At 41.9% G+C, this 19,528-nt stretch overlaps 1 protein-coding gene across 7 annotated transcripts in view; it reads right to left on the bottom strand.

Moving 5' to 3' along the window:
• Positions 1-19,528, bottom strand: part of pomgnt1 (protein O-linked mannose N-acetylglucosaminyltransferase 1 (beta 1,2-)) — a 170,302-nt gene that overhangs the window by 75,646 nt on the left and 75,128 nt on the right. For all 7 annotated transcript variants that reach the window (XM_061825104.1, XM_061825101.1, XM_061825105.1 and 4 more), the window contains 3 exons: positions 18,620-18,703; positions 17,563-17,604; positions 15,890-15,948 (listed from right to left, as the gene is read on the bottom strand). In XM_061825104.1, coding sequence (XP_061681088.1) covers positions 15,890-15,948; positions 17,563-17,604; positions 18,620-18,703 — 185 coding nt within the window. The remainder of the gene's footprint in view (positions 1-15,889; positions 15,949-17,562; positions 17,605-18,619; positions 18,704-19,528) is intronic.

Below are 19,528 nucleotides of genomic sequence, written 5' to 3'. Positions count from 1 at the left end.
ATTCACGGATTTATTTATCATTTTTCACCATGGACCCCAAGAAATTGATGGCAAGTACCAGTGAGAAGAGAGTTGTTTTGTCCATCAAAACAAAACATTGTCGAGAAATATGAAAAAGACATGCGTGGATGTGGCCTCATGCTACTGCTCGACAGGATTTTAGGAGGTTCGAAGTGGAGGTGGAACCTGAAGGTGAGGAAATTGTTTCGTCTGTAAAGGCTGAGAACATTGATGAGTTGGTTCAGGTGCACCACGAGGATTTTTTTTTTTTTTTTAACTTTCAGGAGCACCAGGAAGATCTTTTGATGGAAGAGCGAAAGGAGCTGGAGGCGATGCAACACACAGCAATGCAGGAGCAGTTTGCAATGTAAGGAGGAGGCAGCCACTATTTCGTCAGCCAGGATTAAGTTATTTACCAGTAAAATGTGTTTCTACTTACAAAAATTTCACATTACGAAAGGACTCCTGGAACAGGTTAATTTCACAAGTTGAGGTACCACTGTACAATATAATGAAACTTGTCCTGGCAGTTACACTCCCACGAAATGACTATGATTTATGGAAACGTCTCATTTTGAATAAATCTGGTAATTTCTAAATCAATATACAATACCTGGTATGAAGTACATAGAAACCAATTATGTTTGAAAATTTCACATTGTGTTATTTTCCACTTACACAACAGGTTTGTGAAAAGGACGCTCAAGAATGGATGGATCAGTGAGCCTTTGACCCTTTTTCTGAAATTTCTTATTCCCATTTGTATGGTGTTTTTTTTCCACCAAACCATCATCATCTGTATGGTGAATAACCACTTACATTGCGGGGAGTTGCTTCTTCATTAAGAATGACATCTCCAATTCATAGTCACACTGGTTCTCTCATAAATAAGTAACAACTCTATGTACACTTCTGTTAAAGCCTTTAAGAGTTCATTATTGGATCCTACAAAATGTGTTTCTTGATCTGATCTGATCTCCCATACAGCTCCTCAGATGGATATAAAACAACACATGAATGAAGGTATCTCATGTTAGATCTTCCAGCATTTCAATGATGACAAGTGAATATCAGGCCATATTCCTTCCAATCCTGCTTGGTTAGAAAGGGTCTAAAGCAGTCCATTCCACAGAATGAGAATAGTGGTGATGAGTTAACACAATTCAGAGGTAGATCTGCCATTTTCTACACTTCCGTTGGACTGCAAACTCTTCTACATAGAATACATTGTCTGATGTGATTTACCAAAACCTTACTGCCACCCACAATCCAGTTGTGCTCTCAGTTCATTCAAGATTTGACCACGGCCTTGATGACTAGTCTCAAATTACACAAGTGATGACACACACTTCTAATAGAATGCCAGGATGTTTAGGGTCAAGAGGCAAAGGGGCTGCTTTTAAACTTTTTCCCACCCTGAGTACACCCGCTTACAGAATTGTGTTTATGTGTGTCATACAGCTGCAAATAAGTATTTGAACACCTGAGAAAACTAATGTTAATATTTTGTACAGTAGCTTTTGTTTGCAATTACAGACGTCAAACGTTTCCTGTAGTTGTTCACCAGGTTTGCACACACTCCAGGAGGGATTTTGGCCCAATCTTCCACACAGATCCTCTCTAGATCAGACAGGTTTCTGGGCTGTCACTGAGAAACACGGAGTTTCAGCTCCCTCCAAAGATTTTCTATTGGGTTTAGGTCTGGAGACTGGCTAGGCCACACCAGAACCTTGATATTCTTCTTACGGAGCCACTCGTTGGTTTTCCTGGCTGTGTCCTTTGGGTCACCCCACGAGGTGATATCTGGCATGGGGCTCCACTCCGATTGAGATTGAGATGTTTAACTTCTTCTATTTTCTAATGATTGGTCCAACAATGGACCTTTTCTCACCAAGCTGCTTGGCAATTTCTCTGTAGCCCTTTCCAGCTGTGTCGAGTTGTACAATTTTGTCTCTGGTGTCTTTGGACAGCTCTTTGGTCTTGGCCATGTTACAAGTTTGAGTCTTACTGATTGTATGGGGTGGACAGGTGTCTCTATGCAGCTAATGACCTCACGCAGGTGCATCTGATTCAGGATTATACATGGAGTGGAGGTGGACTTTTAATGACGGACTAACAGGTCTTTGAGGGTCAGAATTCTAGCTCATAGACGTGTTCAAACACTTATTTGCAACAGTACCACACAAATAAATCGTTTTAAAAAAATCATACATTGTGATTTCAGGATTTTTCTTTATAGACTCTCTCTTTCACAGTGGACATGCACCTACAAAATTAAAAATTTCAGACCCCTCCATGATTTCTACGTGGGAGAACTTGCAATAATGCAGGGTGTTCAAATACTTATTGTCTTCACTGTACGATGAAAATTTCAGACACCTCCATGATTTCTAAGTGGGAGAACTTGCAATATAACAGTGTGTTCACATACTTATTTTCGCACTGTAGCAACAATAGTCACTTTTAGTTTCACATTTAGTAAGCCCTTTGAACTCTTCACATTAAAAACAATACATCCTGAAAACAGCCGAAAATCAGTCAAACCCTGTATTGCTTAACATTTGAGCTTTTTCACCTTTTACAAATGTTGAAGATGGTGCAGGATGGTACTCTCTAATCGTAAATATCACAAGATCTCTTTTCGACTGCCTGAACCCATGTTAGGATATATGAAGAGCTGTAGCTCCCTCTGGTAGACACTGCCCTCTATTTGTACAGTCGCAATACTTCACAATTGACTCCGTCCTCTTTCTGCCTAGTCTAGTCTAACTTCGTTGCTTCAATGCGCAGTGCTCATTTCTCAGCTTTGAACTACCGTAGGCGGTACATTTTCACTGTAGCTACACCACTCAAGCAACAAGGCCACGCTTTGTACTGATGTCCAGATTTTCATTTATTTCTCCTTCTCCACCGATGAGGTTTCGAAATCACGAGACACCATGAAAACTATGGATAAAATAGAAGTATGAATGAGGCTAATGCTAACGAATTGGACAATAAATTACATATAAAATTTCAATTTTTTCCAAAATAATATTGCAAACAAACACATAATAAAGGTACAATTACTGTGTCCACCTCCTGGAGCCAGTGTAGATTTATCTGTTCATGTATACCACGCATTCCTGCTTCCACATCTATTCTAAACGTTTTCCTGCTTTTTACCCACAGTTTTGGATTGCTTGAACTAAACCTGGGTCATGTGACCATCCACCTTAGCAATGTGTCTTAACAATAGATTTTATATGAGCTAACATGAAATCAAATCTATTTTGCATTGGAACGTGAAACAAATTAACATATATAATTAAAACTTTAATTTTTGGTTACTACCCTGCATGTCTTTACCCATCTTGTAAATTGGGTGCGTCACAATCCAATCTTTGAGATTGGAAATCTGTCCATCCATCTATCTTCCACAGTTTTTCCGGGGGGATCCAGAAGTGTTCCCAGTCCAGCTGAGACACAGTCTCTCCAGTGTTTCCTGGGTCATCCCCAGCGTGTCCTGGGTCGTCCCCCGGGTCTGTTTCCGGTGGGATGTGCCCGGAAAACCTCACCAGGGAGGCATTCAGGAGGCATCTGGATCAGATGCCCTAGTCACCTCATCTGGCCCCTCTCAATGCGGAGGAGCAGTGGCCCGACACTGAGCCCATCCTGGCTGACCGAGCTTCTTACCCTATCACTAAAGTAGAGCCCCAGACACCCTGTGCAGGAAACTCATTTTGGCCGCTTCTATCCGGGATAATTGGTCTTTCGGTCATGACCCACAGCTTGTGACCATAGGTGAGAGTAAGAACATAAATTGAGAGGTTCGGTCCTGCTTCACCACAACAGTCCGATGCAAAGTCCGTATCGCTGCAGAAGCTACACCAATACGCCTGTTGATATCCCGCTCCATTCTTCCCTCACTCGTGAAAAAAAAACGCAGAGATACATGAACTCCTCCACTTGGGACAGGATCTCATCACCCACCCGAAGGGGGGCTTGGAACAAATTAGGTTATTAACATGTAAGATCTCCAATTTGAAAAATATCCATCGTAGTTACCTTTGGTGACTTGGTCCAGTTATGGTGCCTCCTGAATTCATGAACAGTGATCCTAATTTGCACGTCATCTCATCCTCTGTGCCATCCATGGCATTTGTGGAAAAACATTTTTTTTTTAATCCCAAGAGTTTTGGTTCCGGAACACAACCTCTCACCCACCTGACGTCATAGCGTTCCTTCAAAACAACGTGAGCTCAAACTACGTAATATGAGCATCATGGGCACATTTAAAAAAAAAAAAAAAAGGCGACCATTTCAAATTGTATGCACTCTCCCGTTTATTTTTAATGTGGCCATGATGCTCGTATTACGTAGTTTGAGCTCACATTGTTTTTATACCCACCTGAAGCCACTGAGGCGAGCTATTGTTGTTTCGGACTGCCGCACCATTTCCGGATTGGCGCCGTCATCGGCACAAGTCATGACACATTTCTTTTAAAAGCAGCTGCACAACTAGCTGTTTGTAGTCGGCATTTTTTTGTCTCTGTTTAAGTTAAAACAAACTCATGGGCAGTTGTTTCTGATCTTTGATGCAATAGCAACAAACATGCTACGCTAACGATCGTGAAATGCAAACTCCTTGAGGAGGTCACAGAGTTCACATTGGAGGCGCACATTACCATAATAAATATAAATGTATAACATAAGACATTGAATATCATGTCGAAATTTATACGCATACCTTTTTTTTTACCACTCTATGTACCTGTATACAACTATACAATCCAATTGTATTTTTTTATTTTTCATCCATACCTAAATATAATGCCCTTTATTAAGTTTTTGAAAATATTTTGTACATTATTTTCTAGAAATTACGGTAGATACAGTTGTACGGTGTAGAATTTTCAATGAAAAATGGACCATGTCCCTATTTATTTATACAAATGCACGGAAAACCTTCGTGCTTGGTGTGTTTGCAACAAGTTTCGGTATTGAAGGAATTCAACGCCACTACGAGACTCTTCGCAGCAAAAAATATGACGGCTTGCAAGGACAACTGAGAAGAAATCAACATATTGCAGGTGGGTCTGAGGAAACAGCAGTCAATTTACATTCAGAGCCGAGAATTCAGTGAAGCAGCGGTAAAAGCCAGCTACCTAATTGCTAGCGAAATAGCATTAGCATCAAAGCCGTATTCCAATGGTGACTTTGTTAAACGATGGATGATGAAGGTGGCTGAACTTGTATGTCCCGAGAAGCCACAAGCTTTTGCCAATATTCGCCTGACGAGGAATACGATAGCAGAGAGGATTTCGGCCCTATTAGCAGATTTAGACACCCAATTGAAACAGAGAGTCAAGACATTTACTGCGTTTTCCGTTGCAATTGAGGAAAGCACTGACATCACATTTATTCATGGAGTTGATGAGACACTGACTGTTACTGAAGAGTTTCTTGAGTTGGTGCCAATGACACCACAAGAGCTAAAGACATTTTTGGCTCAGTCATTGCTGCACTGGACTGGGTTGGAGTGGACTGGTCCCGTGCTATCAGCCTGGCAACAGACGGCGCACCATCCTTGGTAGGAAAGAAAGCCGATGTCACGACAAAGTTCCGAGAGAAAGTACAAGCCCTTAATGGAGGAGAACGTTTCTGGACATTTCACTGTATTTTGCACCAGGAGGCATTATGTTACAAGTCCTTGATAATGGACCATGTCATGGAGGTGGTTGTTCGTACTGTAAATTTCAGCCGATCCAGAGGACTAAACAATCATCAGTTTGACAAACTTCTCAGTTACAGCAACATTTACCACATCCTGCCATACCACACCGAAGTGAGATGGTTAAGCAGAGGCGCTGTGGTGAGGCATTTCTTTGATCTATGAGAGGAAATCGGGTAGTTCATGAAGTAAAAAGGAAAACCGGTGTTGGATTTACAATCTCAGGAATGGTTACAGGACCATGCGTTTTTGGTGCATAATACTGAACACTTGAACAATCTGAACAAAATGTCGCGAGGCCACAAAAAAAGTTATTACATAGTTTGATGACAAAATACATGCATTTAAGTTGAAGCTGACTTTGTGGGAGATGCAACTGGTAACTGGCTACCCTGCTAATTTCCCGTCTGAGAGATGCATGTGACCAGACCTGATGCGGACGTGAAACAGCAACATAAATAAGATTGCAGGATTACTGTGGGAGTTTGAGAAACGTTTTCAGTTATTTGGTGAATTTGAGACAGAATTTTCAGTTTTGCGCTCACCTTTCACAGTGAAAGGTTCTGATCTTCTTTTCCTTTTGGCTTTTCCCTGTTAGGGGTTGCCGCAGCATGTCATCTTTTTCCATCTAAGCCTATCTCCTGTATCTTCCTCTCTAACTACAACTGCCCTCATGTCTTCCCTCAAAATCCATCAATCTTCTCTCTGGTTTTCCTCTCGCTCTTTTGCCTGGCTTCTCCATCCTCAGCAGCCTTCTACCAATATACTCACCCTCTCACCTCTGGACATGTCCAAACCATCGAAGTCTGCTCATCATCATCATAATGAGCTCATTTCTAATCCTATCCAACCCACTCATTCCTAGCGAGAATCTCAACATCTTCATATCTGCCAGCTCCAGTTCTGCTTCCTGTTGTCTCTTCAGTGACACCATCTCTAAATCGTACATCATGGCCGGCCTCAACACTGTTTTATAAACTTAAAAATTCCTTTCTTCATAAATCTTGTGAATTTCATAAAGTGCATTACTATATTTTTCAATACCAATTGTTAAAGTTTTAAGCCTTTCAAAAAAATCAGTGGGATCAGTTGCAATGCATATAGGTGAATGATAAAACTAAATTTGTCAAAGGAAATCTGAGGTGTTTCATGAAATGTTTTGTAAAAGGAGTGTTCATTTAATGTCAACATTTTCCCAATGTTCTTGTGCTTCTTTAAACCAAAACGAAGGAAAGACATGATAGTTTGGTTATTTATAGCAGAGTATAATTTTAATGGTCCGGCCCACTTGACATCAACTGAGGCCGTATGTGGCCCACAATGTGAAATGTGTTTGACACCCCTGCTCTTGGAAAAAGATACATAAATGGTTCAGACTGGCAAAAGGACCATGTCTGCACCATTTTCTAGACCTGTTAGAGTCGGGTAATCTTGAGTTGAGATATATATATGCATTTATCACACAAAATTAACTGATTTCCATGTCAATTACATATAGTTGCTCCATCTGTAAATAGGAGGATGAAATTTTGATTTTGGGCTTTTAGAAGATGCCTTCAATTAATATTGCCTGTAAAATCGGTACTGAGTAAGCTTGTGCGGGCTCCAGCCACCACAACAAACGTTCCATGAGGACCCTCCGCTGCTGTTCCTCAGTTTGACAGCTGAACGTTTGGTGACTCTAGGAAGTTTGGAGGCTGGCTCATATAATGCCGACAAGGAGTCATGTAAAGTTAAGTTCTTTTTTTAAACTTGGCATTAAAATCTGGCTGGAGCTAGTCTACTTGGCTTAGCATGAACTAACTCGATATATGATTTCTGTAACTTCAACTCCAGTTTGTTTAAAAGTTATGTGGTTAGGTAACTGAGCTGTCTACAGTAGTTAGAACAATGTGTGTGGAGGGGGAAGGGGAAATTATTTTATTTGTATTTTTTTTTCAAACAAACAATATGATTTTGTTCCGTTAACTTCTTTTGTTTTACCATGTACATAAACAAAATTAAGAGGATCTCTTGAATACTGTTACTTTAGGTAGTTCAGAGCACAAGTATAGGTGCAGATTTCTTGTTCACATCGTTTAGTGATTTGATTGGTCAAAAAGACGTTGATCAGAAGTGCAAGGATGTGCGACCCAAACAATGTTTTTCTTTTTTTCACTCAGTCACTGCCAAGACAAGGATGGAGCAGTTTTGAACAGACAACCTTCTCCAGAATTTGAAGCAACCACAAACACAAATTACAGAAGAGGAGTCACAAAGAAGAAATGTTGGGTTGAATTAAAATTAAAAGTATGTAAATGTGAAGTATTACTGTAGGTAAAGTTTGTGGTTCTGTAAAATGATTGTCAGCTAGCTGAGTCAGCAAAGTAACTAGCCTGTGAAACTTTCCCTTCACCGAAAATCATAAATGGGTCAAGGCAAGTTAACTGAAATATTATTAGCTTACTCAGTATTATTTTAATAGTCTGTGGAAGCTAGCTGGCAATCTCGAAGGCTAACAGCTACTTGAAGCCGACCTGTACATGAAGAGCGGGAATCTCTCGAGCTAGCTCACTTGCAGTCGAATGCGCTACCTGCAGTTTAAATGCTCTGAAGTTAACGACACGACACCTACCTAATTGACAAAAGAATTCAGAACATGGGATAGGAAAAACATTTGATTTGCTCATTCAATTGTCTAAATACCACAATGAAACCAACACATAGTGCTCAAGTTTCTTGAAACCCCAGCATAAAAAGTAAAATTTTTATGAAAAATTTTAACATTCCACAGCTCACGACTTCCACAATAAAATAACGTTAAGCGCCAAGTAAAGAAGTGGCAGCTCTGCTACCTCGGGGGGTGGGGGTGGGTCTAAGACTCTATCTCCTGCATCTTCCTCTCTAACACCAATAGTCCTCATGTCTTCCCTCACAACATCCATCAACCTTCTCTTTGGTTTTCCTCTGGCTCTTTTGCCTGGCAGCACCATCCTCATCACCATTCAACCAATATACAGGGGTCCCTCACTACTTCGTGCTTCACTTTTTGCGGCTTCAGTGCTTTGCAGGTTTTCATAAAAAAAGAGGAAAAAAAGAAAAATCCAGCCAGATCGGCATCGGCATATTGTGGAAAGATGGATTAATACAAGGCGCATGAGTGATTCCCGGTGGGACATCAACCAATAAGAGCACCAGCGGCTTTATCCCGTGAGCTGATTGGTTGTGCATCATTGAAGCCTCACCCAGCAACTTCCCTTGCCGCACCCATTTCTTTTTCCGCCTTGTCTCATCCACGCTGTTGACCGACTCGCATATGTACTTTATCTTAATGTTGTGTTCGTGATCACTTTTTAAAAATTTTTTTGCAAAAACATTTTTTGATTATGTAGTTACAACAGGTGGCATGTTGGCGCAGCTGGAAAGCGTTGGCCTCACAGTTCTGAGAACATGGGTTCAATCCCAGCCCTGCCTATATGGAGTGTGCATGTTCTCCCCGTGCCTGCATGGGTTTTTGACGGGCACTCCAGTTTCCTCCCACATCCCAAAAGCATGCAACATTAATTGGACACTCTAAATTACCCCTAGGTGTGATTGTGAGTACTGCTGTTTGTCTCTATGTGCCCTGCGATTGGCTGGCAACCAGTTCAGGGTGTACGCCGCCTCCTGATAGGCTCCAGCACTCCCCGCGACCACTGTGAGGATAAGCAACTAAGAAAATGGATAGTTTTATATATATACATATATAAATAGTTACAATACCACATCAGCGTTGTGCCCAAGTGAAAGCTTCCTCTGTGGCGCCCGAGAGGAGGTGACTCCGCATGCACATTTATCCTTTTAGGGAACCAGCGGGAAGAATGGGCTCCTATTTGAGATCACTTTTGTCTTTTTTTTTGCGGGGGTTGGTGGAAACCATGATGCACTGAAGCCGCAATAGGTGAAGCATGACATAGAGAGGGATTACTGTATACAATAATAATAGTGTTTTAGAATTTATATTTATATTATAAATGTATAATACTGTATATATTATATTTAAATGCAGCCCTATGGGCGCACAACCCAGTGCACACTTTAGGCCAGTGCCAAGTCTGAATAAATGCGGAGAGTTGCATCAGGAAGGGCATCCGGTTTAAAACTTTGCCAAACAAATATGAGAATTTATCTTAAGAGTCCCATACTGGACTGGTCGTGGCTCGGGTTAACAACATCCACCCCGGCACTGTTAACATGCAGGGCGTCTGTGGAATTCGGCTGCTGTGGGTTGAAGACATTCTTCAGCAGAAAAACAAGAGGAAAGCAGAGAGCCTACAATTGAATGTGGGGTCTTTGAATGTTGTGACTATGACAGGAAAAGCCCAGGAGTTGGTTGACATCATGAGGAGAAATTTTGATACATTGTGCATCCAAGAGATCATGTGGAAGGGATGTAAGGCTCGAACTTTAAGCGCAAAGTTGAAATTATTTTACCATGGTGGGAAAGAGATATGGAATGGGGCTTATTTCAAAAGTTAGCTAAGAATGTCTTGGAGATAAAGAGAGTATCAGCTCGAGTGATGAGGCTGAAACTTAAAATTGAGCGTATAATTTATCACGTGATTAGCGGTTCTGCCACAAAGGCAGGATGTGAGATATATATACACACACACACACATAGGGTGACCAACAAGAGCGGAGTTAGAATCACGTAGGTGGATTACATTTTGTTTTGACAATGTAATCTGAATGAGGTTCCAGACTAAGGTAGTATAGGGGAGGGTGTAGCTCGACAGTATGATATGGTGGTGTGTAGGATGATTCTGGTGGTGGGTAGGAAGATTAAGAAGACAAAGGTAGAGCAGAGAACCACGTGGTGGAAACTGAGAAAGGAAGACTGTTGTGCGGCTTTTCGGAAAAATGTGAGACAGCGTCTTGGTGGCCCTGAGGAGTTTGCCGCAGACTTGACTACTCCAGCCAAGGTGATCATAGAGACAGACAAAAGAGTGCTTGGTGTGTTTTCTGGGGGGAAAGGCAGAAGGAGAGTTGTTGGGGGAACATTCAATGTTCAGGATGTCAGACAAGAAAAGAGGTTAGTGAAGAAATGGGACAAAAAGAACCAATGAAAGGGGAAAGGAATGCATTGAGATGCGACACGAGCCAAAGGTTTATGTGTCAGAGGCAAAAGTAGGCATATGAGGACATGTACACCAGGTTGAACTCTAAGGAAGGAGAAAAGGATCTTTAGAGGTTGGCCAAACAAGAGGGACAGAGATAGAAAGGATATGATCAAGAGTAGAGATGGAAATGTGTTGACTGTTTCCAATAGTGTTGTATTAGATGGAAAATCAGAGAAGGAAAAGTAGAAGCAAGTGTGGTGGACCAGGAAGTGGCATTGTTTGGTAACATAAGTTAGAAAGGCACTAAACAGGATGAAAAATGGAAAGACAATGGTCCTGATGACATTCTTGTAGAGGTATAGAAGCATTTTGAAGAGGCTGGAAAGTTTTTGACCAAATTGTGAGGGAGAAGAGAGAGTGAGGGTTGAAGATTTCAAATACTATCCAGAGCAATGGTGCATATAGAATGGAAGTAAAGAAACGAGTCCAAGTAGGTTGAAACATCTGGTAGAAGGTGTCAAATATGTTGTGACAGAAGTGTCTCTGCTTAAATGAAGGGCAAAGTTTATAAAACAGAGGTGAGGCCAGGGATAATATACGGATTAGAGACAATGGCACTGAAAAGACAATAGGAAGCAGAGCTCGGGTGGCGAAAATTAAGAAATTGAGGTTCTCTGTAGGAGTGAATAGGTGAACCGTGAAGTAGAGAGACATTAATGTAGATGAGATTCATCGATCCATTTTAAAAGCCACTTATCCTTATACGCGTTGCGGGAGTGGTCAAGCCTATCCCAGCTCATGGGCTATTTAGTCTTTATCAGTTGGCCTGTATCTCTAGCAAGAAGGCTGGTGATAATATGATAATATTGACATAGAAATAGTGACAGTAATAAGTATATGAGTAAGAGAATATTCAGTGATTCACTGATTTATCTGAACAAAATTGTGGACCATTTAAAATACCGTGTGAGTTCTGTCAGAAGTTTTATTGCACTCACAGCATCGATATGATACTTTTCATGTAGCTTTAGAAATGTTAATCCTTAATAATGTAGCATCTTATTTTTGCATGACACAGGCCCTGCAATCCCATGGTTAATTATATAATTTAAGAATGAAACCAAATTTAGGACATTAAAATACTGTTATGTTAAAGGAGAAGCCCGGTCGTTTGGATTAACAATGTCTCTAATGGGTCATGTCATATGTACTGTACCATGAAAATTTGAGGTTAATCCCCTATCATTTAATAGTGTTTTGAGAAGGTTTTAATCAGCAATTCTGAATGTTCATGAGTCACATGACCTAAGTGCGCAGATGTGACGTATTATGTGCCCCAACAAAGTCTCGCTTACGTTGGGACACAATTACGCCAAACGCTGATTTCTCGGATTTATCCTCATCTGATTAAGATATAGCAGTATCGGTTGATCAGGAAGACGGAGGAATACATCCATACAGATTTGAACCTGTGGCTGTAAATGTTGAATATTCGGCTGGTTCTTTGGACAGGAATGATGCGAGTCTGACTACTCGGAGGTCGACGCGCGGGACATCAAGTGTGTAAACAAAGGCTCGGTGACATTCCTACACAATCATGGACATCACTGATTTCTCTGGTTTATCCTTATATGATGAAGAAATAGCAGTATCGGTTGCTCTGGAAGACGGAGGAATACATCCATATAGATTTTAACCTGTGGCTGTAAATGTTGACTATTCGGATGGTTCTTTGGACAGAAATAATGAGAGTCTGACTACACGGAGGCCGACGCGCGGGACACACGATTTTGGAGTGCGTTTAGGCTAGCCAGCGGAGGACTGCACTGAGGACAGCACTCGTGGCCATGAAGGATGGTAGAACCCATCAGTGAAAGGTAGGCCTTATATTGCAGGAAAGGTTGCTTTAGCCAACAGGGTGGCCGGGGTCCAAGTGAGCGGCACGGTAGCTTAGCTGGTAAAGCGTTGGTTTTATAGTTCTGAGGACCTGGGTTTGATTTTTGTGTTTTTTTTTTTTTTTTTTTTGGGGGGGGGGTTGCGTGTGCACGTGGAGAATTGTGGCGATTGCATGTTCTCCCCGTGCCTGCGTAGGTTATCTCCGGGCACTCCGGTTTCCGGTCTTTAAATGATTCTTTTTCTTACTGGGCAGCACATGATACTGAACATTCCACAGATTATTTCTATCCAAGTTATGGCAAAATTTCTCAATACAGTAAGGTAATTTACCATGTCCGAACATGGTGGTACCGCATGTGAAGACACTACAAACCGGCGATGATTTTTTTGTTTGCGCACGTAATGTCACATCCGCGCACATCGGTCATGTGACTCACCAAAATGGCGGCGCCCATGAAAATTCGTAATTGCTGATATAAATCTTCTCAAAACACCATTAAATGATAGAGGATGAACCTCAAATTTTCAATGTAGAGTACATATGACATGACCTATGGGATACATTGTTAATCCAAACGACCGGACTTCCCCTTTAAGCATATGTCAGCATACAGCCCACCTTTATTACTTTCTTTTTTTTTCATAAACCCTTGTTGCAAATGAATAGAGTGTTACGGTATTTCAATCAGGCCAACAACACAAGGGAAGCCTGTGTGCAAAATATGTCAATGATGAAGACAGCATGGGAGCAACAATAGCAGGATATTTGTATTTTGTTTGATAAAATAAATGTGCATAAGGGATTTAAACAAAGTTAGGTCTTTGTCTTGTCATTTTTTCCCCACTTTTACTGTAAATGAATGTCAGCTCCTGGAGCGCTAAGTTGCCCGGGGCTTTCGTAGTGTCACCCATGGCAAACGGGAGCAAGGTCACAGACAAGAGAAAACACAGCTAAAAGACCCCAATGATGGAAAATATTGATGGATTCAAAATTCCCTTGTCCAGATGTGGGTCACCGGGGCCCCTCACCGGAGTCAAACCTGGAAGTGGAGCTCAAAGGGGAGCTCTTGGCTGGACCTCCACTGATAGCACCCAGCCGGACACTGCCCAAAATGGGGTAACCACCTGTGGGAGGTGCTATCGGGATCAGGTGCAGTGTGAGCTGGGAGATGGCCGAAGGAAGGGACCCTGGCGATTTGAACCCCAGCTACGAAGATGGCTCTGGGCAAGTGGAATGTCACCTCTCTGGCAGGGAAGGAGCCGAAGCTGGTGTGTGAGGTTGAGAAGTTCCGACTAGATATAGCCACACACGGCTTAGCTCTGGTACCAGTCATCATGAGAGGGGTTGGACTCTCTTCCACTCTGGAGTTGCCCACGGTGAGAGGCACAGAGCAGATGTGTGTATACTTATTACCCACCTGGCTCAGCGGCTATATGATGGCGTTCACCTAGGTGGACGTGAGGGTAAGCTCCCTCCGCCATTGGGGGAGACTCAGGCGCACCACCACCCAACTAAGTGAAACCCCCCACTGTCACCCACCCCCATTACTATAACTGTCAAGCAGCCCCAATGCCATTGATTGGGCCTATCCCTTCAAACAGTGCCACTCGAGTGGTGGGGTGCATTTAAAATCTAGCGCGCCAGTGAGCCGGGGGGGAGGCAGGGTTGCCAGGCATCCTGCCTGACAATCAACCCCCCCCACCTACGTGTGATCCACTGCCCCCCAGAGATGGGTGTGTGTGGTGCATTAAAAAAGGGGATGAGTCTGTGTAGTGTATTTAAAATCCAGGTGGGCAGACAAAGCGTAGAGGAAGGGGGGACGGACTAGGAAACAGCACAGACGTATTGAAACCCAGTCCCATACCTACATACCAGTCCCCAAGCAACCGTTTGATGTAGATATGTGGCCCATATGTAATGAGTGAAAAAATATGTGGAGTGAGTGTGTGCTAAGTGAATGATTAAGAGGCATGAGTCATGCTTGCTATGGAGTGTTGTCGGGCCAGCGAAGCGGTGCAAGGGAAGGAGGGCGAGGAAGCAGAAGTGGGGCTGTCGGTCCAGCCGCCTGCTCAGGCAAGAGAATAGCCCACACAGATCACCTCTTCCAAGCCTGTACCTCACCAATGTCAGATCAACCGCTAAGAATTATAAAAATGGACGAGCTGGAATTATAACTTGCAGATAATCATTGTGTTTGTGATTCCTGTGTCCTCATTATAACGGCGGCTTGGCTTCACGCGAACATTCCCAATGTTAGCGTCCAGCTTGCAGGCCGGACCATTGGGATTGGACCGAGGACTCCAGCAGAAGCAGAGGTGAAGGGCTCTGTGTGCGCGTGCATATAGCATCAGCTGCTATAACTGAGGACGTAAATGGATTCATTGGTGCAAACCCAAGGATTATGAGCTTGATCAACAATTAAAAAAAAAAAAGATTTTTGTCATTTTTGTAAGTGTTATGCAAAGAAAACTAGTGATGTGGTGCCCCATAACTCAAAAATTTAATTTACAACTCCTAATGTAAAAATCACATAGAAGCGGAAAGGATGCAGGCATCCTTCCTGGTGGCTTTACCCATTCCAAATTAATTATATATTTATTTAATCTGGTCATCGCTACACTCTACAATATTATAGAAGTTGCATTAAGAAAACTATAACCATCAGTGATATCATTTGATGTGGAAAAAAATGCTCCCATGGCTAGCTGAAACATAATATATTTAGAGCAACAGCATTTGAAAACATATATATTGTCATCTGTCCCAATTGTACTTGTAAAAATCAGCAACATAGCAGCATAGCGAAGCAACTGTGGCAGAGGATTAATTACTGTATCTATTCTCAATGACGAGTCATTCCAGGAACTAATTGTTCCAGGGGTGGGACTCATGGTTTCCATATATGCATTTTGAGACTAACAAAGATTCAAGTTTAAAATTATGCATGTGGTTCAATAAAAAAAAAAAAAAAAAAAAATCATTTATGTAGCACCTCAAAATGTGGTTTACCAAATAGCAAAACGAGGGGTCACAGTTTTTCCCTACAACTAATGGGTTTATGAGTATTGCCTAGTCAGATGTACACGAGTTACTGATCGCATCACTTTCAGTCACTTTGAGACGCATTGCTACGTGTGTGGTGGAAGTAAGGACATTGCTTGTTTCAAGAATGAACTAGGTGTGAACATTATTTGTACAAACCTGAAAAAGTCAATGGAGATGTCCAAATCTTCCTCTAACACAATAGCATATTTGGCTTCCTGCATAAAATAGAATTAAATGATTATAAACTCGTATCATCAAATAACAGAATTTTTGTTTAAAAAAAAAAAAACAAGACTGAATGAACTCATATTTCACCATAATTTGTGATCTACCGACCTCCCGATGGGAGTAGGGTTTTTTTTTTTTTTTGGCACGACCAGGCAGTTTTGGTCGATTACGATCGACACATTGAGCACCCCTGCTTTATATGGTTTTCCCTGTGCAGGCTATAACATGTCAGAAACCAACTTATTCTTTTGTACTTAAGCATAGCCCTAAAATCCGTGCCACATCACTAGCAAAATAAATCACTCTTTGCATTAGAATTTCAACTTTTACACTGAAAGTACATTTCTACAATGTTTGGTAAAGTTAGGGAAAACCAAGAGACCCAAGAGGCATGACAAATATACTTCTGATTCTACTGAAAGGGGTGTGTTTAAAAAAAAAAAAAACAGCATTGCCGAGTTCAAAGACTGAGGTCGCCGATTGTGCTGGAAAACAAATGGGTGTTAAACGTGGTCCTTATTTAAGGATCAAGGTAAGTGACTTTGCATATGCTAGCTAGGCATTTGTCCTTGAAAAACAGACAAAATTGGTCATTCAAGACACTGTTCTGAAGAAGAGCATTCTGACAGAAATATAAAGTAGTGCAGGAAATTTGACTGTTCAGCTAAAATGATAAACGCTTTGAAATGTCTACCAAAACTAGACAGAAATGGAAGAAAGAAAAATGACTGAATATATTGGAGAACAACCAAAATGGTAAAGATTGTTCTTTTTGGGCCACAGTTTATCATACGACCTGCAAACACTGAAATCAAACCACAGTATACAGTCAAGAGAGTGAAGCATGGCGGTGCAAATATCAAGGTATGGGGATGGTTCTCATACTCTGGTGTTGGTCCTATTCATCACATACCAGGGATCATGGATCAGTTTGAGTACATCAGAATACTGCAAGTCGGCATCTTGCCATATTCTGAAGAGGAAATACCCTTGAAATGGGTGTCTCAACAAGACAACGACCCCAAACACACTCGCAAGCAAGCAAAATCCTTATTCCAGACTAACAGATTTGTAGTAATGGAGTGGCCAGCATAATCCCCAGACCTTAAAGCCATAAAAAACTTGTCGGCTGACATTAAAAACGCTGTTCATGAGGCAAAACCAAGAAAAAGGAATTCTGGAAGATGGTACAATTGTCCCGGGCTGCATTTCCTGTTGACCACTGCCAGAAGTTGGTCGACTCAATGTACCACAGATGTGAAGCAGTTATTAGAAACCTGTGGTGATGCAACTAAATATTAGTTTGTTATTCTCAGGAAAGTTAAATCTTCAAGTACTTCCTAGTTTATATCGTACTTTTTTGGATTTGTAAAGAAAAATGTCAAGATTCATTAGATTTTTCTTGACATTCTGTAAAATATAAATGTAATGACTTTTTCCAATTTTCTTGTTTTGAAATGGAATGTGCAATGTCCTCAATGCATTTGTGTTCATTAAATACAATTTATTTGAAGAACTTTTAAGTTTACTCACCTTTTTACACATAGTGCTATTATGATGAACATCAAGTGTACAAATAATGGTATGAATAAAGTACTCACTGGATGAAGGTTGAATGTTGCTGTCAAACTGGCCTTGTAGTGCTGTGCCAAAGCATGGAAAACAACTTACTGTTACGGCAACTACTATAAATGCATTTTTTTCAAACAAAATTACGAAATGCACGTACAAATACATGTATAGTATGGCTTTTTGAAAAATGAAATAGTCAAGTAGTGTCACAGAAAGGTGTGTGCTTGACTTTGCAGGTTGCACGACTACAACTCAAAAGGAAAAATTCATATAGCGTGGTACCTCCACCTACGAACGTCTCGTAATGAAAAATTCAGGTTCCAAAACACCTCGCCGGAAAAGTATTGTCTCTAGTTACGAAGGAAATTCAGAATATGGAAGGAAAAAATAGGCACTGGAGTCCCCAAATTTCACCAAACATAAACATCCTGTATCTTGGTTTGTGTGGCGCGATAGAGCTGCTCTCCTATTGGCCATGATGCGCCATCTTCCTGGCGTCCCTTTGGCTAGGAGGGATATCAATCTTTACCCATAATGTACTTCCTGTATCTTGGCTTGTGCGGATCGAGAGAGCTGCTCTCTTGGACACTCGACTGTCACCATATCATGATGCGCTCTCACAAGCTAATGCACATTGGAAAGCTACATCTTTTTCGTTTGTGTTTTTTGCAAGTTTATTCATCCTTCTTCACCAAGGCCCCCAAGAAACGAGGGCAATTGTGTGTGTTCGTACATTCATACGTATGTTTTTTCTCAACTGTCAAAGCTTTCCTCCTCCTCTGTCCTCCACAATGCCTTTCGTCACTTACCTTTCTCTTCGCATAGTTGCCCAACACCAAAGGTAAATTAACATTATTTTTTTAATCATTGTTTATATTATGTACTTTGAATGCTTATTTTTGGCAGGGAGTGGGGGAAGGGTTGCAACAGATTATGCTATTTACATGTAAAATGCGTTTCACTTATGAAAAAGTCAGGTTACGAATCAATTTCCAGAACGGAACAGTAGAGGTACCACTGCACATGAAAATCAAGCTCAGTATGAGCATTGCTACCAAGTTTGAGACATAGATGTTGAGATTTAACCTGGGACACTCGAGCATTCTTGATGCTGATTGGTGTATGCTGAACTCCCTTCAGTCCAAACAGCGCTACCACATCCATAGGCTCCTAATGTAGAAAGAAGAAACAGTCATGGCATCCATCTGTACCAGTGCTCCGCAAACAGCCTGGAAGTCTCTCTCAATAGCCTCACCGAACCCCTCCCATGCCAGAGTTTTTGCTTCAGCAACAACCAAAGTTGCATTCCACTTGGGCAACGGGTTCCCCTCAGCTGCCTCACGAGTCCCAAAAGGGCTCGAAGAGACTCATTTTTAAGGTTGATGGCATCCCTCGCAATTGGAGAAGAAAGAAAGAAAATGAGAAGAGATGACCGGTAACCAGCACCTTACAGTCACAGCTCCAGTCTTCCAGCTCAACAATGGATGCACGGAACCTAGTTCACTCGAACTCAATGTCCCCCGCCTCCCTTGGCAAAGTTCTTTTGGAGGTGGGAGTTGAAACTCGTTCTGACAGGAGATTCTGCCAGCCATTTCCAGCTCACCCTTCAAAATATGTTTGGGCCTGCCACGTCGGACCAGCATCTTCCCCCACCATCGGCGCCAACTCATCACCAGATGGTAATCAGATGGCAGCTTCATCCAGCTCTTCAAGTCCGATGACATGAGCACAAGCTCGATCATCAAACTGCGACCTAGGGCGTCCTGGTGCCAAGTGCACATATGGACACGTTTATGCTTGAGCATGTTGTTTGTTATGGAATATTCGTGATGAACACAGAAGTCCAATAACAGATCACCACCCGGGTTCGGAGAGGGTGGGGGTGAGTTCCTCAGAATCACACCCCTGCAGGTCATCATTCGTCATTGCCCACCTGATCATTGAAGTCTGAGAACTTCTCGACCTTACACACCAGCTCGCGCTCCTTCCCTGCCA

The sequence above is a fragment of the Syngnathoides biaculeatus genome, chromosome 7 (assembly GCF_019802595.1).
Source record: "Syngnathoides biaculeatus isolate LvHL_M chromosome 7, ASM1980259v1, whole genome shotgun sequence".
Lineage (NCBI taxonomy): Eukaryota > Metazoa > Chordata > Actinopteri > Syngnathiformes > Syngnathidae > Syngnathoides > Syngnathoides biaculeatus.
Note: the sequence above shows the minus strand (reverse complement) of the source record. Positions and strands in the feature narration are given on the sequence as shown.